The sequence below is a fragment of the Cebidichthys violaceus genome, unplaced genomic scaffold (assembly GCF_023349555.1).
Source record: "Cebidichthys violaceus isolate CVI_PGR_0920_01 unplaced genomic scaffold, fCebVio1.0.p SCAF_47, whole genome shotgun sequence".
In the NCBI taxonomy this organism is placed as follows: domain Eukaryota; kingdom Metazoa; phylum Chordata; class Actinopteri; order Perciformes; family Stichaeidae; genus Cebidichthys; species Cebidichthys violaceus.
This window is the reverse complement of record NW_027176672.1, coordinates 1423146-1450189: the sequence shown is the minus strand read 5'-3', so window position 1 is coordinate 1450189 and position 27044 is coordinate 1423146. Positions and strand designations below refer to the sequence as shown.

Here is a 27044-nt window from a genome sequence, read left to right as displayed (position 1 = left end):
CACCTTTTAAGATCTTTGACCAACTCCAGCGCTCGTCCTGTCGTCTTACTCGTCAGGCTTCTACATTCTTAACAACTTGCTGAAGAAGATGTCGCCGTGACGTCACCCCGTGGTTTGTGGACTGACGGTTTGAAGTTTGGTTTTTTGGCTGTCGTCGTTTTTTTTGTTGTTGCAACCAGCGGTGACACGAGTGGTTTGAGTTAAACTCGTAAACTAGAGATGTAGACCATAAACTCATGCTCACAATGTTTACTGAGGGAATAAATCAAGAGAGAAGTAGAGTCGTTTTAGATTAGACTTCTATACAACCAGAGGAGTCGCCCCCTGGTGGACACTAGAGAGAATGCAGCTTTAAGACTCTTGGCTTCACTTCTCTGACCCTGAGGTTGGCGTCTGGTTCAATTACAGCAGAGAAGCCACAGTAGCATCAAAATAAAAAAACACTTTCCATGAATGGCAAAGTTTCAGTATTAACTACAAAAAGACACAAAAGTAAATGAACTACTTGAATCACTATAATATAAATGTAGTTGAACTATCAGCAAGCAACTGCAAACATGTAGTGAACCACTAGTTCGATTAGTTTACTACTCCCAGACATTGGTTGTAACTGAAACGGTATGTTTTATTTTTGTATATTTTTATTATCAGTTATTTTAATAGTGAAAAGTAAAAAGATTTCACCCCAAAAAGGTTGCTACCAGCACATCCTTTAGTGATGGCAAAGTTCCTCCCAAACGCAACATTTCAAAGAATGCATGTTTCAGACAGCAGATGCATACAAGTAAACAAAGCAAGTCATGGACCGTGTATTGTTGCAAGATACACAGTTTAAACTCAATACCACTGGCCAATTACTGATTAACAGCACTGATTTCTGCTGGTCTTTATTAACAAAAAAAGCTTCTCTTTGTTCGGCTTCCAGCCAGTGTGACTGACAGGAACAAAACATCTTATGTACTTTGAAATATTCCAGTTTCCACAGATAAACATACACTTTAAAAGCATAACAATATTTAAAAAAAACAAAAACACATCGTGCTTGTGACACAACCTACAGCATTGGCACCCAATCATTCCTAAAGCAGCAAAGTAAAAAAAAAACAACATCAAGCAAACACACCCTGTTTCTGTCAAAGCACAAAGTACACATTTCAAAATCACCAAAGCATGACAGTTTGTTCAGTGCATTCATATCCTCTTCGAGCGGGTAAAATACAGCGTCTAGCACATAATCCTCGTTTTTCACGGGTTGAATGCTAACGTACAACATCTCACTCGTTTAAGTCCGAAATGCCCGAGTACAAAATCCAACCGTTGTGGTGCATCTTTTCTTTAAGAGATCTAGTCAGATCAGTCCATAATCACGATCTAAAAACTTGAGTCGAAGAGCAACTTTCTCGGTAAAAAAGATAATCTCAGTCCCTTTAAAGCTGTATGTTCTTTTCTTCAATTGTCTGGTGACAGATGCCTCCCAAGGTCTTGAACTTTGGCCCCAAATTATCCAGAAACATCAAATCAGATCCCAGGTTGCTGAGCGACAGCTTATCCAGCGACTCGCACCTGCTGCCCTGCCCCTCGTAGGCGTACTCGCAGGGCTGGTACACCAGCCGGCCGACGTGGTTTCCGTCAATCTCTTGCATTCTCTGCGGGAGCGAGGAATCATAAAAAGATTTCTGAGTCATTTTGTCAAAAAGATACATCAAAAATACATATATTAAGACATTCAGTCTGGAAGTGTAATGTCATATTCATGGGACTTAAAGTCACTACGAGGAACTTTCATTTAATGTCGAGCCTCTGTGAACATCCCCGTGTCATTTTGCACAGTCCCGGTTCTGGCGTTGGGACCAGATGCTCTGCTCCTGGCCGGAGGAGGAGGAGCCCCGAGCTCTCCTCCTCCGGCCAGGAGCGTCCGACTGCAGGTCTAAGGCGGCAGTGAAGCCGGGTCCGTGTTGGTTCCGTGGTCAGCTGGTTGCTGCTGGAGGCCCCGCTGGGTTTCTGGTGAACCTTCATGACTTCTTCTGATTTTGACCCGGTGGCACCGACGACTTTTTTGATCAAGAATAACTTTATAGAAATAGCCGATCTTCTCGCTGATGGTCATGTTTACTTATGCGAATCATTGAGACCAGTTAAAGTTCCTCGCAGTAACTTAAACAACCTCATCGTGATTTTGTTTTCATCCACGTTACAAACTGTACATGAGCATTACTGAAGTTTAATGCAGATGCGATGCGCTGGTCTCACTACGGTGTCCAAAGACACGTCAACATGAGGCTCTCTTACCTTCTCGATGTGGTCTGAAATGTGTTGATTGGACCGCAGGCTTACAGAGTTGTTGTATCTCGAGGAGCCTCCCTGTTCAGAGAGAGGAGGTTATAATGTAAACCCACATATAACGAACAAGTACCAGCTTCCTACTTCTTAATTCCAATACTGTATGAGCATTAGAAAGTGTTTACAGTGCAGTCAAAGATGTTTGACCTACTTATTAAAAGACACTAATTCAATGAAGACCACTGTTTACCTGATAGGTGTTCATCCTGTTTGAAGTCCATGTAGAGTACTGGAATGAAGGAAACAAACAGATTCAGTTTCTACACTTGATCCTCCCTTACAGTCACTGTAAAGCAAAACCAGTCAGCCCTCAGTCATTTACATCAGTAAGGGCAGAAAGCCTCCTGCTTGTACTCGGTTTGGGGCTACCTGTGCAATACAGACCGTGGGAAACGAAGGAACAAGTGCGGTGGCGCCTCCTTGTGGATTTAAGGAGGATGTGCGTTGACATTTCTACAAAACACGCCTCTCAGAGCAACGTGCTAGAGGCAACTGTGTGTAAATCACACGCTGCAGTCACTCACCATGCTCTGCCCTCCTTGGCCTCTCATTGTGTCTCTTTGCTGCTGCTGCTGCTGAGCGCCCTGAGCGCCCTGCAAGTTCATGTTAGAGTTCATCTGTAGAGGACATACAGTCACGTTAGGACAGCAACAGGCCCTGCTTAACACCAACCAACAGCTTCATAAGTCATATCCGCACCCACCACAGTAAGCTACTTCAAACAAGTCCCGTCAGCCGCTGCAAACGTGACTCTAAATCATCGTAGCTCTTCTTGTCTTGTAGAATTGCAAACACACAAAAGGAGTCTATTTATAGTGCCGTTACTCACCATGCCGAGCGCTGAGCTGTTGTACATAGTGTACATGTCCTGGGCCATTACTGGAGCCGCCTGGGTCTTCTAGGTGAGAGACGCAGAAATAATAAAGAAAGCTTGCAAGCAGAGGCGAGTAAAAATTGCATTCTACTTTATTTAATACCGTTAAACGGTATTTAACAAAGCATCAACTCCTGTCACAGTTATATGTCTGCTGGTGCACATCCAAACCTTGATGTCACATTCAAACTCTCATTGTGCTTTGCGATTAGCTGCAGTGAATGTGATCTGCGCCTTCACACAATAGCTCAGGTAATCCCCCTTCTGCAAAACGACTCCAGACAATACAAGATGTCGTCTTTTCGCTTTGTGTCATCGTACTATTTAAAGTCGACCTCTGAGCTACTTGTTACACAACGCTGAGCAAACCCTGTAATTTAGGCCATGAATGTGTCACATGCCCGTCCGTCTGTCGTCACTTCAGCTAGCAGCTGGATTATAGCTGTCATTAACTTTTCAGTACTAATACGTGTTGTTTGTTTCTCTCTTGAGTGCTTAAGACTCTCGCCTTTTGACACACCCTTTTTGTAATGTGTGCCCACACTGACACAACCTTTTTTGTGGTTGACAAAAAGTCAACCACAAAAAAAGGGGAGCGGGGAGAGGAGGCGTACCTGCATGGTGCCCATCTTCAGGCCGTCTGTCACAGCCATGCTGTTTGTAGGAGTCCGCAGCAGAATGGTCTCGCTCTGCAGAGAACAGAGCGAAAGAACAAATAGATCCCAGGAGTGGGTGTGACTGGTTTATTAACATACTGCCGCTGTTTTACACCCTGTATTTTGCTCACACACACACACACACACACACACACACACACACACACACACACACACACACAACCCACCATGCATGCGGACCCCCCTCCTTCTTGGTTGTACTTGATGAGGGTCTGGTTGCCCTTATCCTGCACCATGGCAAAGTTCTTGAAATCCTTCCCTCCACACTGACACCTAAAGAGGAGGAGCAGCACTGCAGACACACATTTAAAATGACACCGTTCAAAAAAAAAAACTGTGTACACACTGTTCATTTTGAACCTCTAGTTGCCCCATGAGGCGGTGCCCATGAGCAAGATCCTTAACCACCACCCCCCCCCCACCCCACCCTCACTGCTGCGGTGAAGCTGGTGAGACGTCAACAGACGAGACTGTGGTCGCGCTGGAGAGCCTCCAGGTGTGAGTGTGTGTAAATGTTTGTCAGGGTGTATAAAAAGACGTCTTGTAAGGGTTGAATCGAGCTATTTGATTGGCTTGTTATAAATACTCCTCACCCATCTAGCAGTTAACTGACAGTCATTCCCTCACTTTCTAGTCTATCTGTCGAGTCGATAATAAAGGCAAAATAGCCCCAAATTTAAAAAACAACAACATTCCTGACCAATTTTAGTTGCTCAGAAAAGTTGATTTGCATCATGAGATACTCACGCAAGAGTAACAAGAGTCCCAATAAGAGAAGCCCAATCCCCGCTGGCCCGAGGCTGGATGAAGTCGGCTTTTTGGAGAAGCACACATCTTTGTCTCCACAGTCACACACCATCACCTCCACGGTGTGACGTCCGATCGAGCTCTGCTGGTCCTTAATGACCAGCGGCACCGAGTAGTTACCAAAGGGAAGCGTCCCCAGGCTGACGAGCCCAGCTGCGTCACCTGGTGAAAGGGCGTAAAAAAGAGAAGCGTTGTAGTGTCCCTTTCAATTTCAACAATTCTGCTTTGCGTAGTGAGGAGGCTTCACAGATAAGTACTGACCGAAGGTAGGGTCTAGCTTCCATCGGCCCGTCACTTCTTTGTCGTCGCCGTCCATGGAGAAAGTGAAGGGCCCGCTGAAAGGGTTGACGTCTGCGTCGGCGGCGGGCACCATGACCTTCTTGTCCTTGTTTCCGCACAGAATCAAGCCCTCTTTGACCAGGACCGGCTTGTTGTCGTTGATGTCCCGCAGGTAGACCAGAACCGTGCTTGTACCTGTTTCTGAAGGCTCACCTGCGTAGCCACGGCAAAGAAACAACCGCTTCATTAATCCAAGCATTGAGTTTACCAGTGGAACACATCATCCTGTTTGATTAGAGTAAACAGTAAAGGCTGCTTCATACCATTATCGATGGCGCCGATGACGATTTTGTAAACGTTATTCTCATCGACAAAGGGCGACTCTCTGTCCATCTTCTTAATTGTCGTGAGTGCTCCTGTTTTCGCATTTATTTTCATCCAGCCAGCCGGCTCTTCTAGCAGCACATGTCTGATCGCAGGAGGAGGAGCAGAACATGTTGTTTAAAAGCAGCTGCTGGAAACCAAATCTAAATGGTAACCATTGTAAGTCATTTTTTCTTTGGTTGTGTACAGTATGCCAGATCATTTGTCAGATCATCATCAGTATGCAGACACCCACCTGATCATTGTCACGTTGGAGTCGACGTCGTAGACCTTCGGGGTCAACAGCACAATTCCCGGCTCCTCCTCCTCTTCCTTGTACACCTTGTACAAATTCTTCTCGTAGTGAGGCGCGTCGTTGATGTCGATCACCTTCATTTTGATCTTGACCGTATTTGGAGTCGGAGGTGTGCCTGTGCCGCAAAAGAACAAGTCCTCCTCATTCTTCACCCCGACCACCAGGTTGGTGTAAGTCGTCGTCTCGAAGTCCTTGCCCTGGAAAAAAAAGAGAAAGTTGCCGTTTATATTTTGTACTTGTAGCTCGGCCCGCTGTCAACGACGGAAGCAGCATTACCTTGATGACGCTCAGAATACCCTCATTGGTTTTGGGGTCGGTTTCGAGCTTGTAGTTCCGTCCCTCGTTCCCTTTCACGAAGAAGTACTTGGCTCGCCAGCCGGGAGTTTTGGGAGTGTCTTTGTCGTCTACCGCGATTCTCAAAACATCCTCCTTGGTGATTGCTTCCTGCACCTCACCATTGTACTGGACGGGCAGAACGGTTTCATATTTAACATCAAACATCATTCCATAAAGCAGCTTCATTAATGATAATAATCACAAATAAATCAGTGCCTCCTCCTGCAAGAACGTCGGCAGATGAGTGTTTCTGTCGAGGATGTTGAGAGTAACGCTGGCGGTGGAGGAGAGCGACGGCGTTCCGTGATCTGACGCTCGAACGACGACTTCATACTTCTTTACTTTCTGAAACATATAGAACAGATATTTTAGATTAACAAACCAGTGTCAGTGTGTGTGTGTGTGTGTGTGTGTGTGTGTGTGTGTGTGTGTGTGTGTGTGTGTGTGTTTCCATGCAGGTCTCATGTAAGTAATTCTCACATCATAGTCAAAACATCCTTTAAAGGAGAGATGGGCCATTCTGCTAGACATCTCCACCAGTTCAATCTTGGGCTCTTCCGGGCTCTGTGACACCATACTGACGGTGAAGGTGGAGTTGGGCGTGTTCTTCTTATCTCTGTCCGTGACGTGCAGCTGCACCAGAGCGCTCCCTTCACAGCAGGACGGAAGCAGAAGAGAGGTGAATGTGTTTTAGGAAGTGACTACAGCCGGGTGATATGCTCTCTCTATGAGTCATTTCCTCACCCTCTGCAATGTTTTCCTCCACGTCGGCTTGCAGGTTGGAATCGAACATCGGTGCGTTGTCGTTGATGTCCTTCACTTCTATATTGAAAGACAGCTCGTTGTCTATTCGTTGGCCCGTCTCTTTGCTTAAGATGTCAAACTGGATCTGTGGGTAAAGGCACGCATGTGAAAATGAATTATGAATGGTTAGGAATCTGCATGAAATGCATTAATCATCATAGGGATCGGGTCGCTCACTCTGAAGAGTTCGAAGTCCTCTCTGTCGACAGATTTGTGGGCAAAGACGACTCCGGTGTTTTCGTCGATGGAGAACACTCCTAGCGGCTCCTCGTCCACACCCATCCCACTGATGTGGTACAATTGCCCCGAAACATGCTTCTGGTCATTGTACATCTGGGGTCGAGACAAAAAAACCACGGAGCTGTTACCGCTTGCGTCGTTTCGTCCAGCCAGGATATCGATCGGTTATTTGATTCCTCACCTTTGAAATTTCCTTGGGGAAAGGCCCTTCATCCTCTTCGTCTATTTCAATTGTAGACAAAACCCATCTTCTTTTGGAACGCACCAGAAGCTCCTGTTGAAACCAGCGTGCATATCAAACATTAAAATTGTTTTTTTTAAACATTTTGGCAGGAGTTTTGGATTTCCAAACGTGAGGAAGTTACCCTCTTGGCACGCTCGATGTCTTCGCCGCGTTGAGACTCTGCCAGGGCCGCGAACGCAACCTAGAACAGACAATGGGATGATAAAACACCCATGACAGGCACCTCATGTCACACTGTAGTCACTGCTCAGCTGGTCTTTTAGGGATACATTTATTACTGCTGTCTCTCTGTCTCTCTGTCTCTCTGACTCTCCCTCAGTGTGTTTCGCTCCTGGGTTAGGGTTAGAGGAACGTAGCTGCGTCCGTTTATTCTCATCCCGGAGAACAACTTCAAGCTTGAGCTGCTGCTTCTTCAGACTCTGGCAGGAAACCAGAGCGGCCAAACCGATTTTCCCACAGTCTAATAACCGGTAAAAGCACTGAGAGACAACAACAGCTTAGATATGGGAACTTTGTCTTAATTAAATCAGTGTTACGCACAGTGAAAATGAACCCCTAAGGCAGCTGTAATGGAAAATAAACATCAATCAAAACTTCAAACAACTGCAAAGCAAGAGAGTCACTGATCTTATTGTTCATTTCTGATTATTTATGTCTTTGTTAATTAAGAAATGAGAAAGAGATAAATGTCCCCGCCTAGATACGAACTGGTGACTTTGTGGTTTTTGCTCTGTGTGTTTTAACTCCACAGTCACTGCTTATCTAACCGATGCTTTTACTGACAGTGATGTGAGAATCACTTCTATATTTCACATTCCTTCGGCCGTATCCCACGGCCGTCTTACAGCTGAACTCACGGTCAAAAGTTCAAACTAAAGTTCGTAAGCGAGCCTTGATTTTTCTGTCATTATTTCTTTTCTTTTTCAGACGGCTGACAGTAGAGATGAGACGGGAACGGAGAGGGGAGAGAAAAGCTACAACAAAGGTCTCCATACATCCACACAACCAGCAACTAGATGTTAGAGAGCTGCCAATCATCTGACATAACGTCTAGTGTCTACGTGTGTCACAGCGCTGTGATCACAGGGCAAACGTCACATTCGTGCCTGATAAGTTGAGTGAATAACAACAATAACTTTATTAATGTAGCGCCTTTAAAAACAGAGTTTACAAAGCAGCAAAAGCAAAGATAAAAGAACAGGAAGCTCAGCAGTGAGGCGAGGTAAACCCTGATAAAACAGCACAATAGATAAAACAATAAAAACCAGTCGATACCATAAAAATGAACTAAGAAATGAGATAATTTAGTAAAATCAATAATAAAATAAAGCCACAACATCACATAAAAGCTAGTCTGTAAAGTCTGTCTTCATTTATTAAACGTGTTGAAGATGTTGGCAGAGCTTCAGAGGTTCAAGCCTCATGAATGTGGCTTTCCTCTCGACTGCGATCTTCGAGCCAACGCTTCACCAGAATAGGTGTGTGTTTACAAAAACCTTTTGTGAAGGAACTGTGGGACAATTAAAACCAATTTCACTAGAACTCAAGGTGTGACACTACCTGAATGCTTGCGGTCACTTTCATTCAGGCAGAGACCGAAAGCCACGTGAACCCAGCTACAATACAAGTGCTTCGAGTTCTTTTTAAGGAAATGAAAGAAGCCGTGCAGTGCACTGAACAGCTGGTAAAGCCTGTTTCTTATTATGTATTGTTTTTTAAACAGTAGCTGCCTTGCAGCATAACCGCAAAAAAAAAAGACTTCAGTTGGAAGTAAGAGAGCCAAAACACCACCGGGTTAGAGACTGTGGGTGGGCTCATATTACCATGTACACATGCCCCGCATTTACACAACACAACTCACACAACTGGTTTTGCTTGACGTTTGCTTGCGGACTTATTAACCTGCATAGCCTGCATGTGCCTTTATTATTAAGTAATCATAAGCAGCTACAGCTCTCAACATCTTGCGATTAAAACAAATAACATTTACGTTCAATGTCAAGCAAACTTCTGCTTGTATGGCGCCTTACTATGAGGGTAGATAATTAAGAATGTCACGCCTACCACCAGAAGCAGGGAAACGGTCTTCATCTCGGTCCACTCGGCTCGGTATCCTGTGTGGGAGTGATCCAGGAGAGTCAAAGTCAGCTTGAGTAGGAGCGCAGAGAAGACAGCCCACAACGCCTGCAGGCAACAGGTTGGCTGACTTTGCTGTCAACAAAAGGGCCGTTTGTCCCGGTGTGCAATTATGTGCGATGTGATCTGTCAGATGCCATGTTTTACATTTAAATATTAGCAGGACAAGGCCAGCAGCAGCAGCTGCATTTTATGCATAAGTACCTGTTGTACTTGCTTCTATATCTACATGTATTTTGTGAAAAGTAATGTGGACTTATTGGGCTTTTCTGGCTGCGCTGAGGAAACCCGGGCTCGGCTCAGGTGTACAGCCCTCCAGCTCCGTAGCTCACGTTACCATGTCTTATTCACGACTGACCTGCAGCACAGGCAAAGGTAGCCGGTAAACCCACCGGTGCAGCGTAAGTCTCTCTGACACTCATTAAACCAGCTGTCACGTACTTCCGGTACATTACCTTCTTTTGCACAGAAGCATATTTCCATAGAATTACTGATTGGCGCCGTTCGGATCCAGACACGTCTGCTGTCATACGTCACTTGTCACGCAAAGGAATGAACATGTCACATTATTCTCTGTAGGAATGATGGTTTGTTGTGTATTGTAGTATGTTTTATTATACTAAGATTGTTTATTATATCATACTATAAAATGCCACTCTATATTTAGCTTGTAGTCTTGTCTGTGTGTTCTCGTGTTTTAGTTTTATTTAACTCTTATTATTTATGCTACATATTCATTCTCTGTTTATCTGTGCAAATGTCTCCTCACGAGAATCAACCAGCAGAGAGAAAAAGACAAATATGATTGACCATGAATAAAAACGAGCTACGGACACAACCGCGCCTGAAAACTTTATTTAAAACACGTCGACAAACACACACATTACCGCAAAGGAGAGGTTGCTATAGCTAACATCTTTCCAGACCCAGCATGGCGGATCCAGAACATCTTGGGTGTGTCACTTGTCAAGTGTCAAGTGTACAATAATGCTGTTTATTACCAAAACCCCAGATGTGACCCTTAACTTAAGCGTCCTTGAAGCTGCTCCGGCTCGTGACCTCTCACCTCTCTGAACACGGAGCTCTGCCCTCTTTGCGGCCTGCAGCTTCTTCACTGCAGCTGCTGAATTATCTCCTTAATTAAGTACTATACTTGTGAAATATCGTATAGGCAACTTAAGTAAAAGCAAAATTATCAATTTTTAGATAAAGGTACAAGTAGGCCTACAAAAAACGACTTTGTATGAGGACGTCAACGCTCTGGGCTTAAAGTCAGGGAATAGCCGGTGTATTTTGTAATAAGTCAGATATTGTTGGTGAAGTACTGTCAACGAGTTCTGCTCAGAGGAAAGGAGGGGGGGGGGGGGGGGGGGGGGGGGGGGGATTCCTGATGGTGACCTCTTCAGGGTCCCTCAGGGTCCTCTTATGGCGGTGGATGGGATGGGAATAAGTATTGTGTGTTTCTTGGGTTTTGATATGCAGCTATAGGTGGCACCTTTTTTTTTTTTTCCCACTCTCTTGTGCCAGCTATCATCTCAATATGGAGAGTACTAAACATCTGTTTCTCTGGTTGTCTGAGGATAGTGTCCTGGAATGTAAAACGAGCTACAAAATACCATAAAAAGGAAAAAAGTCGACCTGAAATCCCAACAAGCCGACACGTGTCTTTTGTACGAGAGACTCACTTGATCGATTCAGAGATTATAGTTTTGGTTCCCAAAAGGCTGAATTTCCAAATGCTAAGAGAAGACAGGGACGAGGAAGGAAGAACGATATGTTTGGAAGCTAAAATTGACGGAATAAAAGTGAATCAATGTAATATCTATGCGCCAAATATCAAAGATCCAGGCTTTTTTCATAGAATAAATAAATGCGTGGGGAGCATAGTTGATGGGCACACAGCTGGAGATTTTAAATCAAGTTTTGGATGGGATGGCTCTAGACAAAACTACTCCTTAGACTGATCCAGAGGTGGGTAATTATGAGACTTTTTGCTCAAAAATGAACCAACCAGAAATATCAACAAATATTTAGACAGCCCCGTAAAACTGTGTCGGAGTTCAAAACTCTATCTCTTTAAGGAAAACTGGGGAAATCGCCTGTGTTAGATGGTTTTCCTTCAGAATATTATAAGAAGTGTGTCCATAAATTAGCTCCCATCCTGACAGCGGCGCACAAAGAATCATTACTGCTACCGAAAACATCCAACAAAGCTCTGATACCCTTAACGTTTAAAAAAGATAAAGACCACCGACCCAAGATTAACATTAAGATGTAGGCTGGGCTACAAGGGATGCAAGAAGAACGTTTAACCATCACAAGATATTATGTTACACCATTAAAACCAGAATAAAATGCACTTTTCTCCATGCTCTGTGGGAGTGTTAGTGGCGCTGAAGAACCTAGAAGGGCGTCTCAAACGGCCTTTTACAGAATCCCCACAATTATGTTTACAAGGAGACGAGTCGTCATCAACAGGTTTCACTGAGGCAGCAGGGCCCACATTCGCCCGCGGCCTTTAAGGTTAAGCTCTGAATGTATTTTTAAAAAAACAACGTTATTCGAGTGTAAATGTACGTCTGATTACAAACGGGCTTTCAGAAGAACAGCATCTGTAGAAAGGGTACTTAAAATCTCTCATCACATTGATCTAAGGCGCTTTATGTTTGCATAAACGACTATCGTGGTCTTAAAAACAACAACATATGATATATTCAAATCTGAATTGAACGGATAGACATTTACTCAAACCTGCTCTGCTTGTCGGTTGCCTGGCAATGTGACAATCTAATAAAACCGTATTCCTGATTTTTTTAACGGATTTAGCCTGAGGTTACCTTAGGCTTCCCTTGTTTTGTCACGCATCGAGCAGCCAACGGTTTACTACGGCCTCTAACAGTTCACTGCACGACTGAAGGAAACCAGTTTGAATGTGCCATCAGTTTCTGGTAAATGACATTTGTGAATATAGTCACCAAAATCCACAGCGGATTCTGCTGCCAAAACACACATTTACAAGCATGTGTGGCGCCTGCTGCAGCATTATTTCCCAGTGCTTAAGCTCGTTGGGTTGCTTCATGAAGCAGAATGTTCTCAGTCTCAGCTCGGGTGACCTCAGTGATGGAGGGAGGGAGTTTCTGGGTCCATGCTTATATGGAGAGGTGGCAAAGTTGTAGATCTGAAACGGAGGACTTAACTACTGTTGACTCTGGGTTTAGGAGCTCATTGGACTCATTTTTCATTCATGACAATAGTGGCGTGAAAGGTTGGACGTGTGAGTAGGCATTGGGCGAAGGCAGGGTACTCCCTGGACAGGTTGCCAGACTATCCCAGGACACGTAGAGACAGGCGCTCACATCCGCACCTATACGGATGATGTATGAGTTTACGTGCCTATTGAGATGGAATTCGTCCGAATACCCAGTTGATGAATTGTTAGTCTCTGATGAACAGAATATGTGCGAGAGAGAGAGAGAGACGCTCTGTGTCATGATATATGGCAAATACAACAGATTACATTACCATTTATGTATCTAAAGAAAATGCAAACTTGTGAAACTAGAAGAGCGAGAAAGCTCAATGCAGAGAGAGGTGAGTCAGTGCCTTATATCCTAGGGACATTAAACATTAAAAGTGTTCCTGTGAGGAAAGTCTTTTGTCCCTTGCACACTATGATACAGACGAACGTTGAGCAGTTATGAACAGCTGCTGATATGAGTCATCAAATTCTCCGTCTTAAACCTATAGTTAAGCTCCCATATGAACATTCCGGTCCATACTGGCCCTGAAGAGATCCCTTCCTAAAGTGATCTTAAGGGGGAAATGAGGGAACCAACAACGCCACCTGGAGAAAATACACCCCAGGAAATATACGCTTACCAACCTTAAGATATTGGTTTTTTTATAATTGTTAAGGCTCACAGATTCATTACTGAAATTAGAGAGACACAGCAACCCTCACAACAGAAGTGGTGCAGTCCACACGCTTACCCCAGTGGTCACACATGCATGAGGTGAAGGGACCTCACCAGGGGTGCTTAGCCTCCCAACAATGGCCGTCTACTTCACCTAAAGAAACAAAGAGAATCAAGACAAATCCAGAAACAAACACAGCTGGTTAAACAATGTAAATGAATCAAAACAGGCAAAACAGAGGCAAAATAGGGGCAAAACAGAGGGAAAATAGGGGCAAAACAGGGGCAAAACAGAGGCAAAATAGGGGCAAAATAGGGGCAAAACAGAGGCAAAATAGGGGCAAAATAGGGGCAAAACAGAGGGAAAATAGGGGCAAAATAGGGGCAAAATAGGGGCAAAACAGAGGCAAACCAGACAAAATAGGGGCAAAACAGCTAAAATAGGGGCAGAACATAGGTAAAATAGGGGCAAAAAAGGGGCAAAACTGGCAAAAAAGAGGCAAAACAGAGGCACCCAGCCAATAGCGCAGCGTCACTCCCTCATCGTTAGCCTATCAGCTTCACTGCTGTCTCTTTTTAAATGGGCTGGATCCCTTTCGTGCGACCCTCCTCCTCCTCAGCACCTTCCGTCTTCACAGATTCAGCACTCCATCAGCATCTCCAGCCAACTCCAGCAGAACCTTCAGCCACCACCGCCACCAGTGTCTGGACTCCTCGGGGATATGTATAGTGTCGCCGCTCAGGGCAATCGCCACTCGATCCCAAATCTCCCGTCGACTTTGAGCGCCAAAGAATTTCTGTCTAACTCATTAATGCATCATCATCATCCGTCATAACAAACATCTGCTACAAATCAATCACTTGTCTCCAATGTAGTCACTCAGACGGCAGGACAATGAAGTAAGTCAACCCACTGTAACACGTGAGCCACCAGGAGCCACCACAGGGACAGGACAGGGGCCAAAAAGGAACGAGAAGATGCCAACAGGTGCCTTTTATAAGCTGGCACTGATTCGGGAATTGGTTTGGGGGAGGAGCCAACCTGACGGCGGCGTTCACAACCCTACGCTTCATTCTCTGGGGAGCATTCGCCACCGCACACAGACCAAATATAAGAAGTGGCCTTAATCAATGTGACGCTGGTTTGTGAACTGCTATTTTGAAGCCTCAGATTTTGTCTTCTGGCCAATCGACATCTTGGATCGGATCTTGGAACCAGCAAACGGCAGTGACCATGTTTGGACCACGGAGAGAAATAAAAGCGCAGTAGAGACGACGTATCGTTATAAGGCTCTACTTATACATAAGGTCTACCTTATAGGTCTACCATACTCTAAATGGACCATAATGTACTAAATGAACATCATGCTGTATTGAAGAAGACTTGAAACTAGAGATTGAGACCATAAACTCATGTTTACAATGTTTACTGAGGGAATAAATCAAGAGAGAAGTAGAGTCATTTTAGACTAGACTTCTACACAACCAGAGGAGTCGCCCCCTGAGAGAATGCAGCTTTAAGGCACTTCCACATTGGCTTTGTAAAATCCCCCTCCCAACATCCAGCATGAACACGAGGAATGAGTGAAGCAACGAAAAATGTTGGGCAACCCTCTTTAAGGACACAAGCATCTCAAGCGTTGTTTGGATTGCCGCCGACATGCGTTTGTCTCAATCTATTCCTGAGGTGGAGAAACAGCAGCACGCAGTACTTAAAGTCTTTAAACGGTTTTTATTGAGTTGACAGGTGTTCAGTTCAAGTGGGGGAGAGATACTCACATCATGTAACGCTGTTAAAAAAAAGGTCCTTTTGAACAACGCCGTGGGCTCGACCGGGGGGGCCGTGCCTGTTGTTCTGTTTGGTCAAAACAAATCCAACTTACAAAATCACACCTCACACGGGGGAGAGGAGTGACTGGGTATTTAGTACAGTAACGCTCTGTGGATACATGATTGATAATGATTAATCACTAACGAGAACGAGGTGGCATGCATTCACAAACACAGTTCCATCCGTGATACTGTAAACTAGTTTGCACATGCACATGGCAATCGATTCACATACATTTGGGTTTTGCTCACTGTGCGTGAATTCCTGCCTCATGTTGATCTGCTGAAATACAAAAAGGAGATTTGTATGATTAAACCGAGTGTGTGCTCCTTTGAAGTCGGTGCGTTCCAGTCCGATCACTCTTTAAGCCAAACGGCTGTCAGTCTGAAGCGCTAATGAATTTATTTCTCATTGTGATTTTTCGGGTAACTCCCACCAGAGGAATGCCGGGTACTGTCATCTAAAGGCCCAATGAAACAAGAGAGAGATCCAAAGGGTCTCAGAGTTCAGGTGTCAGTAAAGGTTAAAACGCTCTGATTGCTTTTTTACAGATTTCCTTTTGTTCAGTGGATTCTCCCTGAACGGGACGTCACTCCTTGTGTCTCAGATGCTGCTGTTTCACATGGCTGTTTGACAGGCTTGCTTCAAAGATAAGAAACTTCCCTCTGGCATTGAGAGTAACATTTTTTTTTTTTTTTTTTCTTCCCCCTCTCAGCTGAAACACGTTAGTGCATGGGAGCGTGATGACTCATCTTATTTGCATTTTATTGAGCTTAACGACACCGGGAGTTTCAACAAAACAAAAGGTTTTAAATTCCAACCAAGAGAAACATCCAGAAGGGAGGAGTGACTCACAGCCAGGACAACCATGCTAGGCTTTCACCCGCGGTGTCACACATCAAGAGAGGACAAATTCAGTCTTTGGTCGCCAGGCAGCGTTCCTCCTCGTCTTCCTCCTCCGTTTCTTCATCCCTGGCGTGGGGGACGGAGGTCAGCAGCAGAGTGTCGGCGTGGACCTCCTCGTCGTCCGACTGGATCACAGGCGTGTCGACCCCCCCCCCCGCTGGTATCGCTGGAACCGGATGACGTGGAGGACATGCGGGGCTTTGAGCCGCGGGGGACTTCGTCTTGCCGTTTCAAAGGCGCCCGCTCCCTGTACACCACCTCCGCATCTTCATCCTCCTCATCTTCTTCTTCTTCTTCGTCCTCACCTGAAATGTCACACAAAGCCTTTTTAAAACCGGAGTTACTTATTAAACTAATGTTTAGTGGAGGAGTCGATTAAAGGCTCGGAGGCCTTCAGCGCACCTGGGAGCGGAGACGCCAGCGCTCCCTCGTCTGCTCCTGAGCCCGAGTTGAGGAACACGTCCAGGGCCTCCTGGTCAGAGATGTCCATCAGGTCCATCTGCTCCAGGACGTCCACGTTCACCTCCATAGAAGAGATGCTCCCCATGGGGGCTGCGTGTACATGAATACACACACTGTGTCAAAAGCGCCACATATCACCAGAGTCCCCTGAACCACAGCTTTGTAAATGTTCAGGTCTTTTTAAACCGTGTTCATAAACAGTGACACTTTAAAACCTTTTTAAACCTATGAATACTTTGCAGAGCAGATTTAAAATGCGTCCCCATCACTGGACAGTCACTCACGCTTCCTGCAGTCGACCTGCAGGTGAGCAGAGGGCAGGTAGTTGTCGACGTCATGCTGGAAGACCTCCTCAAAGAAGCGCTGTCTCTCCCTCAGCTTCAGCTGCTGCGCAGAGTCATTGTCCAACGCCCGCTGGGAGTTGTCCGTCTCCGCTGAGTCACCCGAACGAGAAAAAAAACAACAACATTCTTCACCGAAAAAGAACTAAACTCAGAGTTTCTGTTTGTTCGCTTCCATTTTTACACAGAACGTTTAAAGCAAATCTGCAGACTTTGACCTTTACTCCATATTGAGGAACTGTCACGTTTCAGATTAGAGGCTGAAGGGATTAACGTCAACCATGAACTTCAGCATTTTTGTGACGCTAAATATGGCTGTAAGATGTGTTAATGTATAATGTTAGCAAGAGAAAACATAATATATTATGCAAATATTGTGGGGGGCTTGAAATGCTTCATCTTTGACATTACTGGGATGTTTTTGTTATTTCTATGCGTGACAAAACGGACATGTGATGAAAGACAAGAGCGCGTCTGTCCTCAGGTCTACCTCCAGCATCGACCTCTGCCGTGACGACCAGCTGCGGTTGTGTAACTGTGCTGCATCCTCCTCTCGGCACACACTGTGCCTTCTCCCACTGGGCTCCAAGAGCTGACACTTTGATTCATGTCACCAGTGGTTCAGTGTGTGTGTGTGTGTGTGTGTGTGTGTGCAGTGTACGTATGAGCACATAAACTGTACGAGTGTGCGCTTATGTATTCATGCTTTTGCTTATGCATGCATTTAGTTTATGCTCATTTTGTCACCCGGTGTGTGCATCAAGCTTCCGTGATTAACTTGTTTACATGACGCCAGCAGACGGATGCAGCATGCACAGCAACAACGTTCACATCGCTTCATCTGCAGACCGCTTGAGTGATGCTTCTCTTCTTGTTTTTTTGCAACGAGGCCAAATGATAGCATTACGATATCCGGGTCCGTCACGTGATGCCATGGGGCCCCAAAAAGACATTTTCCTGAAGACTTATACTGGGAATAAAATGTCTGTAACGCAGGTATGTCAACAACAAACACACACGAGCCATTATTTAACCATTAGCTCCCTAAAGTTGTAAACTGCTCTGTTAGAGTCCAGAGTTATTTTCACTCCTCCGTTCATGTGAATGAGAACGAGGCCGGGTCAAGGACTCAGGACGGGTTAAAGGAAACTAGAGTGCTTCCTCTGTGGGGCCCATGGATGAGGAAGATCGCCTCAGATATATTTAATCAGCATTTTATATGCGCTTCTTTGCAACTTCCGACTAGAAGCTCGCCTCAAACGCTGTATCCGCTTCTCTTCATTCACCCGCGGTCTGTGTGACCCGGCCTCCCCCTTCAGACAGCTCCATCTCTGGAGGCCCAGTCCATCTGTCACTCTTCCCCAGCCCTGGAGGGGTGTGTGTGTGTGTGTGTGTGTGTGTGTGTGTGTGTGTGTGTGTGTGTGTGTGTGTGTGTGTCCACTGTCACCCTGGCTGATATTTCAGCTGGTGAAGTAACTGTTAACGCAGTCAATGACAGAAAGCTTCCACTGTTTTTAAATATAAACCAGCATGTAAATAATAATGTGTAATTTGATTGATCAGAACATGACTGTGACGTTTATCTTATTGCTTCGGGTTCTGGTATTCATGGCATCAGATCACTTAACTCTGAGCTACATTGGGAATTTTTTTATTTATTTAATATTTAAAATTCCAGCTGGAGACAAGCGACCAATCCAGCTTCAGTTAAAAACGATTTTCTGGCAGATTTTTGCTCCAAATTCTCAAAGGTTTGACCATGAAGACGGTGATTGTTTTGGACCGTTGGCCGCACAAAAAAAAGACATTTGATGATGTCATGATGGGATCCTGGAAAACAATGAAATCTGTCTATCTAAATTTCCAATGCAATGTCATTTTTGATTGACCAGCAGCCCAAATAAGGAAAAAATAAATAGTTTACAATAATTTTAAGACGAAGAAAAGCACCAGATCATCACGTAAAAAAAAGTCAGTTGACTTATTGTTGCAGGACTAGACAAAAAGTAGAGTACTGTACTGACACCCCACTGCATAAGTCCTCGGTCCCATCAGTCCACGCAGCCGAATGAACAGCGTGACTGATTTCCTTGCATAGTATTTGGCATTTGCAGATGAAGCCACGTCATCACCTTTAAAGAGACGCACTCTTTGGGGAGACCCTCGGCCTCAACGCGCCAACCTGCCAGAACCTCTCGCCAGAACCTCCGATCGTTCAGCAGTTGTTATTCGGGAGCAGTGGGCCGCTCGAGACAAACGAACCAGTTACTACAGGCTGCTACGGCAACGGCGAGGCTTCTGATGATGACACAGCTTACGTAAACTTCAGCTCTGCCTGCTGGCCTGATGGGGTTCTCTCTCTCTCTCTCTCTCTCTCTCTCTCTGTCTCTCTCTCTCTCTCTCTCTCTCTGTCTCTCTCTCTGTCTCTCTCTCTCACTCTCTCGCTCTCAAAATAAAATGTTGCTACTCAAGTGGACATGTCCAGCCCACGCACAAAGCTCAGCGGCACGTCTCCATCTGTCTGCCCCAGCGTGGGGGGGGGGGAAAAACATGTATGTCAAAAGCTGACTCATCCAGATAACCTCTGAGTTTTCTGCCACCCTGCTGCGCAAGACGTGTAGGAGGGCTCCATGCAAATGGGTTGAAAGGGAAAATTTGCTGATTCTTAATCTCATCTCTAACCGAGTGGAAAAAAAAACTACTGAAACAGATTGAGAGCTACTGAAGCTTTAGTGGCTGTGGGGCGAACTGCCGCTCAAAACCCTCTTCTTGTTCTCGCAATAGCATCACAAAATATGAGTGCAGAGGATGTCATGGACTAGGGTTTTGTGTGGATTATACAGTATTTTTGGGCTGACTTGGATATTCGGGGACCCCCCAGAATCCGAGCTGCCGAGAGCAAACGCTCACTGGTGGAGCCTTTTGCTCAAATTGCCCACCGATGCCAACAGAGACAGAATCATTCTGCTGTAAATGCAAAGTCAGCGTTGGCAGTTTTTGTTGGACGCCGTCGCTGACGACGACGGCCGTGTGTGCATTGCCACGCGTGACAGTTTTCCTCCACAGACGCGCTGGTGACCTTCTTATAACAGCGTGTATTATGCATGCACTTATTTTTAACATCGGATTTCTTTTCGCCCCAAAACCTGAATTGTGGAAAAGACTTATCTGATGTGACAAAATCAAAGCTCGCAGGCAATGCATCCTGGTAGACGTAGGCACAGCTCAGCAGCAGGAGAGATGAGCTTTACCTGTCAATATTAGGAATTTATGTCTTCAGTGGACCACAGTTACCATCTGCACTGATTGGACATGCGCATAGAACCATTTCCCTTTGAGGTGTCCTTACTACCACGCTCTGTGAGACTGTTAACCACCGTTCGTTTGGCTCATCGACTAAAGTATTTTCCCTCTCAATAGGTTTAAGTCTCTAAAAGGCGTTCCAAAAGAGAAACCGATCGTGAGATGATGAGTATATTTTGCATAATAAATCTCTGAAGGTGAAGACGAGACAAGTTTGTGCAAGAGTTAAATGAGTGACGTTAGACGAAGCCACACATTCTTTCTAAAGTGCTGCTTCATCCTTATCTAGACAAGAAAATACATGTGCAGGGTGAACTGTAGGTGGGTCAAGGAGCGAGAGCCGCTGCTTCGTTAGGGAAGCGTTGACCTCGGAATATGGAGAGACGGAGCTCATTGAAAGAGGAAGAAGAAGATGCAAAAGAGAGGAGAGGCACCGGGGCTTCAAATCTGCTGATTCACCAGATAGACACTAAATTGAGAACATAACAAACTAAAATAATATTTCAGTATGAGTGCCGTGTGCAACAAGTGTTGGTCAGTCTGTCTGCTTGACAATCCCATTTTGCTGCAATAAAAATGATTGAAGTGAGACGAACAGACTGAAAACTGTATCTTAATTAGATAAAACATAATTTGCAGTTGAAAAAAGGTAATAAATCGCAATATATGTTATAATACTCAGCATTATAGTAGTCTGAGGACTTAAAGCTTCTGTGCTGGACCTGCACCTTATAACAACAATTGGATTGAAGTTTTACTATCATCATTTTAACATAAGCACCAACCTCCCATTCACTTCAGTTGAAGCGTGGATGACTGACATATTTGAGGGTGTCTCTTCTGTCTCATTGTGTCCGTGGTTGGCTCTTGTTATAGTATGTTACAACTGTTGGTAGACAGCCAGGTATGCTAATGTTTGGAGCCAAAAACTGTCGTACGCTAATGATGCATGTGCATCTAGTGGTGCTAGCGTGTTTGTTACCTCTGCACAGACAGTATGTCATTATGAAAGCTGAGACTTCACATTCCAACAGTACAGGTCCAAATTCACTGAACTAGCGGCAGCCAAAGAAGAGAAAAGCTAAACTTCTCTTTATACAGCCATAATCTTGTGTCATGTTATGTCTTAATATTGCGGTTCCCCGTCTTCATTCATTTGGGTGGAGGAGTACTCTGCCCTCCTCCAGCATCCAACAGCCTATCCTCACGTTCTATGCCTCCATCTGGTGAATGAATCGCGGTACTGCACTCATCCTAAGGGCATTGAGCTTCAATACACAGCTTCAACAAAGCCCAAAACAGTTGTGTTTAAATTAAATGACATACCAATACGAATACAAACACCTTTAGTGAGATAAATAAATGACATTAAATGTGTTTTAGAGTTACCTGACACAATTTAAAATACACTCAAATGGCCAATTTGAAGATTCCGCCTTAACATGCCTCAACTAAAACCCTCTCAAACGCTACTCTGCTTCACTTTATAAGCATCAGTCTGTGCACAGGTAATGTTCAGATGTCACTCTAAAAGCGTACAGTTTTGTTAGGCAGAAATGAAATATTTAACCTTCGTTTACATATTACCCTTTGAAAGATATACGGATGCTTACACCTGTGCAGAAATCTCACAAGTGTTACCTTTATTATAATACCAGAATTATTCGAATAGACCTTGTGGTTGCAGAGATATTCTGTCCTCGAGTCAGAGGCCTGAGTCAGAGGCCTTGGTTTGAGCAGATAGCTTGTGTTTTTGATTTTAAAGGCTACAATTTCTCAGACTCATTTCTCCGGTGCCGTTGGAGGAGCAGAGGAAGCTGAAAAGACGTGTTGACCTGTTTTAAATGCAATGTGACCTTTCACCTTAGAGGCTCCTGTTTGTTTATCTCACGTCACTAACAGACTGAGACAGAAAGACAAATCTTTCATGACACTGATTTAAGATTTACAGTATTTTAAGAGCGGCCTTCTGAAACACATTTGATCTGTCACAGGACCCCATGCCCCCCTACCCAGCAATCCCTGCTCCATCTCAGCCCACACTGAACCATAATTACCTAGAGCTTACAGTTACATAATGCTGGTGCAATCCTTCAACCGCACACCCGACTACACTAAACTGCAGGAATGTGTGAACTGCGTAATTATGCGTACATGTCTTGCATGTCTGCGTTGGCTGAGTTTGTAGGAAAGAGGGAAAAAGGGAAAGAGGAGTTCGTCAAAGAAAGGAGAACGGGGCGTTATGCAACCTGAGCTTGCTGTGCGTTATTCCCGGTATAAAGTAGCTGTGGTGTCAGTGATTTGAGGGAAAGAGCATTACTGGGTCTGCTTGCCTCAGCTAAGTCTCATACTGACACAAACAAGGGTGCAGTGAGGCCATGCATTTTGTGCATTTGTTGTGTGTGTGTGTCGTTGTGTGTGTGTGTGTGTGTGTGTCAATGCAAACGGCTCTGAATAGACGGAATGTTTTTGGGCTTCTTTATCCTCTTTGTGGTCCTCGTTTCCACAGCCGTTCTAATTCTTCCTCCTTTATACATGTTCACTCTTGCATTGCTGCCTTTCAGATCATTAGCACTTATATTTAGGACTCTAACACAAGATGTAGAGGTGGTGGTGGAGGTGGTGTTGGGAGGAGGGGAGGGGAGGGAGGGGTTGATCCAGGGCCAGAGGTGACAGCTGAGCTGAAGCACATGATTTTTTTCAATCCTTCCGATTATTCTTCCACGGTCTGATCCTTCAGTGACTTCCAGAGCTCTGCTTACATTCCTTTTATAACACACCGGCCTCTCTCTCTCTCTCTCTCTCTCTCTCTCTCTCTCTCTCTCTCTCTCTCTCTCTCTCTCTCTCTCTCTCTCTCTCTCTCTGCTGTCTTTTTTTTTTTCTGTCGACCTTATCGGCATCTTTTCTGCAATGAAAACATTAACCGTGCGTCATTAGCCCATTAGCTCTGTGTCATTCTAATTGCTGCAGTCGTACATCAGGAGTCCTGGGAACTGCAAAAGGAAAGCAGGGAACAAATGTTCCCATTGAACCAAGGAGTCACATGGTGAAGCATTCAGTCCCCTTGTGGCAAAGCGGAAAGAAATCCCATGATCATCTTTCTGTTCTTGAGAGAACAGAGAGACCGGGTGAGAGAGAGAGAGAGAGAGAGAGAGAGAGAGAGAGAGAGAGAGAGAGAGAGAGAGAGAGAGCTGGTGAAGTGCATTTGACAGCCCATCAATCTCAAGCTCCACCCTTACACTCTCCTGCATCTCCTAACCCCCCCCCCCCCCTTGGGGCCGATGATGGTGTCAACCGGCTCTCAGCAGCATAACAGCCGCATCATTTTTAGGTATTATTTACTATTATTTACCGAGCCAATCGCTCTCCTCCGTCGGCCTCGTGGCCGCAGCAGTCCATCAAGCGGATAAATCATTTATGAGTGAGATCACTGCACCACAACAGCCACCTCCCCCGGCCATGCTTCCCCCACTCCCCTCTCACTCACACACACACACACACACACAGTCATGTAGTGGAAAGTAAATCCAGACAGCTCATTTATGATACCACGGTACCCACCTGTTCCACAACACCCACCGTCGTCATCATCATCATTCTGTAAATGCTTTACTTTCGTATGAACACGTTTAAACCAAGTCTCCATCACTACTTCACTCCCCTCTTCAGTCTCCTGTGATCCCAGCGCTGTGATTGTATCCTGAACCTCGTCTGACCGCCTACTCTGCGAGCGTCTGATCAGATTGTGTATTCCCAGGTCCATTCCCATTCCCAAAAGCCATTAAGGCACTTCACTCGGGGGCTAAATGCAAAGATGACCTGCAGCCATGCCCACTGCTCCCGATTTAGGTCAGTCACAACAGGGCTTTGAGTCTCCGCAGAGCTCAGTGCCTCTAGTCCGCACACGTTAACACACACTCGCACAGAAACCTATTCATTAAAAAGCAGCAGGCAGATTATTCTCTTCACACTTACAAACTGCTCTTGGTCAGGTCATGTATTCAATTAGAAAGATGTTTCTCTGGCAAGCAGGTAGCCGTTAGCCGGTCTTCCCCGTTTCTATATAAAGACCTTCTTCCTGTAGCTTAGTCAGACTCTTAAGAAGTGCTTGTTATCTCTTCACTGTGATTAAACCTCATCTGCACCAGCAGTGTCACGCCACCATCAAGGCTGTCGGGCTAAGTTGGCTAAGAACAGACGAGACAATTAAGATTTTTTTTTTTTTTTTTTTTTTACAGTAGTAGCGAACAAGGTTTGGTTCAAGGTTGGACCGAGAAGTGAGACTAAAAGAATATCCTTTTATTTTAGAATATGATGAATCCTTGGATCCAGTCGTCAGTAAGAGAATGTGACGTAACAGCCATGCAGCTCCTCTAGACACACTGAACGTAGCATAAAGCACCGTTGATCTGTTATCCTGTCCAACTAACGCTGAATGCAACTGCACGCATAATAAGATACGTTCTGTTGAGCTCAACCAGTAGGAGGGCATTAATACCATCCTTTGCACAATTATATAATAAAATACGCACACAAAAAACTAAATATATATATAAAAGTATATATCCTAAGGGTATAAATGAATGTAGTAAATACCGGCACAGAATGACAAAACAATACATAAAGTATTAAATAACAATAATGATGCAGAGTAAACTATACTTGACGTTATTCTATACTGTGCAGTACTTCAAGTCTGTTAACTTCTTCACACTGTTGGTTACTCACATGCCAGACGCTTGTTGTGGTTGGTCGACCCAGTAGACGACATGGTCCCGTGGATGTGGGACCCGGTTGTAGAGAGCTGGTTTTTGCCCTTTGACTGTGTGTGTGTGTGTGTGTGTGTGTGTGTGGCTCTTTTTCTGGTTTCTTGTCCCCTCCTGTCAAAGCTCCAGGACAGGATGCTGGTGTGTGTGTGTGTGTGTGTGTGTGTGTGTGTGTGTGTGTGTGTAGTGGCTGTTCATCTAGTCATTACATCTTTTGACTTTGGCACCAGGACTTCCAAAGATAGGATGTTCACATAACACTTTACCTCCCTCCCCTCTTCTCCTCTCTTTCTTCACTGCCTTTTTTTTGTTTTTTGTTCGCTGCCTCCCTCCCCCCCCCCCTTTTCTGATCGCCTTTGCTGTTCTTTCTAGGTTTCCCCTCTCACTGCTTCACACTCATCTCGGCTGCCTCTCTGTGTGTGTCTCTCACACTAACACACACTCACACACACACACACACACACACACACGCTCTTGTTCTCTCTGTCAGGCTCTGTAGGGTTGTAGGGAACTGTGCAGCTTAGGGACGGGGGGGGAGTGATAGTGGGCTACGGCATTGTGGCCTGTACCAACTGGTGATAATGAGGGGGTCAACGGGAGAAGGAAGTGTAGACGCTGTTTTTTACTTTTTACATAATACCCCCCCCCCCCCCCCCCCTCCCCTTTGCTTTATATAATTTTATTTATTTATTCACTTTAAAGGATGAAAGCTTTAGAAGTTAACTGAGAGGAGGCACTGCATATTAATATTCATTTTAAAAAATAATCAGAAATGTACATGATTGGCTCTTTCACTGTGCTTTCTGTTACATGTGATAAAATCTATGTAACGAATGTGTTACATCAAATTATCTCATGTTATGTTCATTGTTTGTTTTTGTGTTAATTCTGTTATTTATTAAATTTTTCTCTTTAACAGTATCATTTTCTAATTAGGTATACGGTTTAAGTTACGGCCTTATGAAAAGAGTATTCTAGGAATTTATTATTGCACATCCTGAGAGATGTATATACATACATACATACATACATACATACGTATTTATGTATGTATGTATGTATGTATGTATGTAGGTATGTATGTACGTATGTATGTATGTATGTACAAACTGTACATACATACATACATACGTATTTATGTATGTATGTATGTATGTATGTATGTATGTACAAACTGTACATACATATTTATGTATGTATGTACGTATGTATGTATGTAGGTATGTATGTACGTATGTATGTATGTACAAACTGTACATACATACATACGTACTTACGTACAAACTGTACATACATACAAACTGTACATACATACAAACAAACTGTACATACATACAAACTGTACATACATACATACAAACTGTACATATGTACTTACGTACAAACTGTACATACATACAAACTGTACATACATACAAAGTGTACATACATAAATTCTTGATCTTGAACATGATTACGTTTCTACGGCCGTGCTAGCAGCTCTGTGATGCTGTACTTATAGGCACAGTGTTGCTCACACCGCCATGCTAACATGCAAATGCTGGTATAATGTGAACCATGTTTAACATCTTAGTTTTACTGTTAGCATTGCTATTTGCTAATTATCACTAAACATTCACATCAGCTGAGGCTGATGGGAACGTCATTTATTTTTCAGTATTGGGCAAATTGATTTGGTCTGGAACAAGACTAAAGGTCAGGTTAACCACCAACGTTTTTAAAATCTGTGCTCGAGGGACCTTGAATAGCAAATTTTACGGCCATCTGTATAATATTAATAGGATCACAAAGTCAGTATGATTCATCCTGAGGGGGGTGTGAATCTGGATCCCATAATTCAGCTTCTCCAGAGCCACAAAAAACATTATACGATGCTCGAGTGAAATCACTGAGGTTCCCCTTTAACTGTTTAACAAATCAGCTGCTCTAAATGGATTAACAATAAACCATAGATGCATTTTGAGATCCCAATTTGTAAAAAAAAAAAAAAAAAAAAAATCCATTTGCTGGTTTCCTCTGTTTTAATTTAGACCAGTCTAATGGTCAGAGTGACAAACACACCGTCTGAAAAAGAGCAGCAGAGCATCCGCACAACGTGTTAACAT

At 44.4% G+C, this 27044-nt stretch overlaps 2 protein-coding genes across 2 annotated transcripts; both read right to left on the bottom strand.

Moving 5' to 3' along the window:
- Nucleotides 1-656: 656 nt before the first annotated feature.
- cdh26.1 (cadherin 26, tandem duplicate 1) lies at nt 657-9383 on the bottom strand. The gene is made up of 19 exons (XM_068729725.1): nt 9345-9383; nt 7402-7461; nt 7218-7310; nt 6974-7129; nt 6737-6881; nt 6473-6642; nt 6209-6337; nt 5933-6118; nt 5597-5853; nt 5301-5446; nt 4960-5190; nt 4639-4860; nt 4059-4183; nt 3829-3903; nt 3170-3238; nt 2865-2957; nt 2531-2569; nt 2290-2361; nt 657-1646 (listed from the first exon to the last, which is right to left on the bottom strand). The coding sequence occupies exons 1-19, from the start codon at nt 9369-9371 to the stop codon at nt 1428-1430; spliced, it is 2514 nt and encodes an 837-aa protein (XP_068585826.1). The 5' UTR covers nt 9372-9383; the 3' UTR covers nt 657-1427.
- Nucleotides 9384-15042: 5659 nt separating this feature from the next.
- LOC137886978 (dysbindin-like) lies at nt 15043-25256 on the bottom strand. Its single transcript, XM_068729718.1, has 4 exons — nt 24902-25256; nt 16814-16963; nt 16470-16619; nt 15043-16372 (listed from the first exon to the last, which is right to left on the bottom strand). Exons 1-4 carry the CDS (start codon nt 24942-24944, stop codon nt 16128-16130), a joined length of 588 nt encoding a protein of 195 aa, XP_068585819.1. The 5' UTR covers nt 24945-25256; the 3' UTR covers nt 15043-16127.
- Nucleotides 25257-27044: the final 1788 nt, after the last annotated feature.

Excerpts from the sequence above, each read along its gene's own strand:
- cdh26.1 (XM_068729725.1), bottom strand. The coding sequence starts at position 9,371 with ATGAAGACCGTTTCCCTGCTTCTGGTG. Across the intron at positions 6,119-6,208 it reads CGACGTTCTTGCAGGAGGAG|TACAATGGTGAGGTGCAGGA; the intron begins GCACTGATTTAT and ends CTGCCCGTCCAG. Across the intron at positions 4,861-4,959 it reads GAAGCTAGACCCTACCTTCG|GTGACGCAGCTGGGCTCGTC; the intron begins GTCAGTACTTAT and ends CCCTTTCACCAG.
- LOC137886978 (XM_068729718.1), bottom strand. The coding sequence starts at position 24,944 with ATGTCGTCTACTGGGTCGACCAACCACAACAAGCGTCTGGCAT. Across the intron at positions 16,964-24,901 it reads CCACAACAAGCGTCTGGCAT|CGGAGACGGACAACTCCCAG; the intron begins GTGAGTAACCAA and ends CGGGTGACTCAG. Across the intron at positions 16,620-16,813 it reads GCAGGTCGACTGCAGGAAGC|CCCCCATGGGGAGCATCTCT; the intron begins GTGAGTGACTGT and ends ATGTACACGCAG.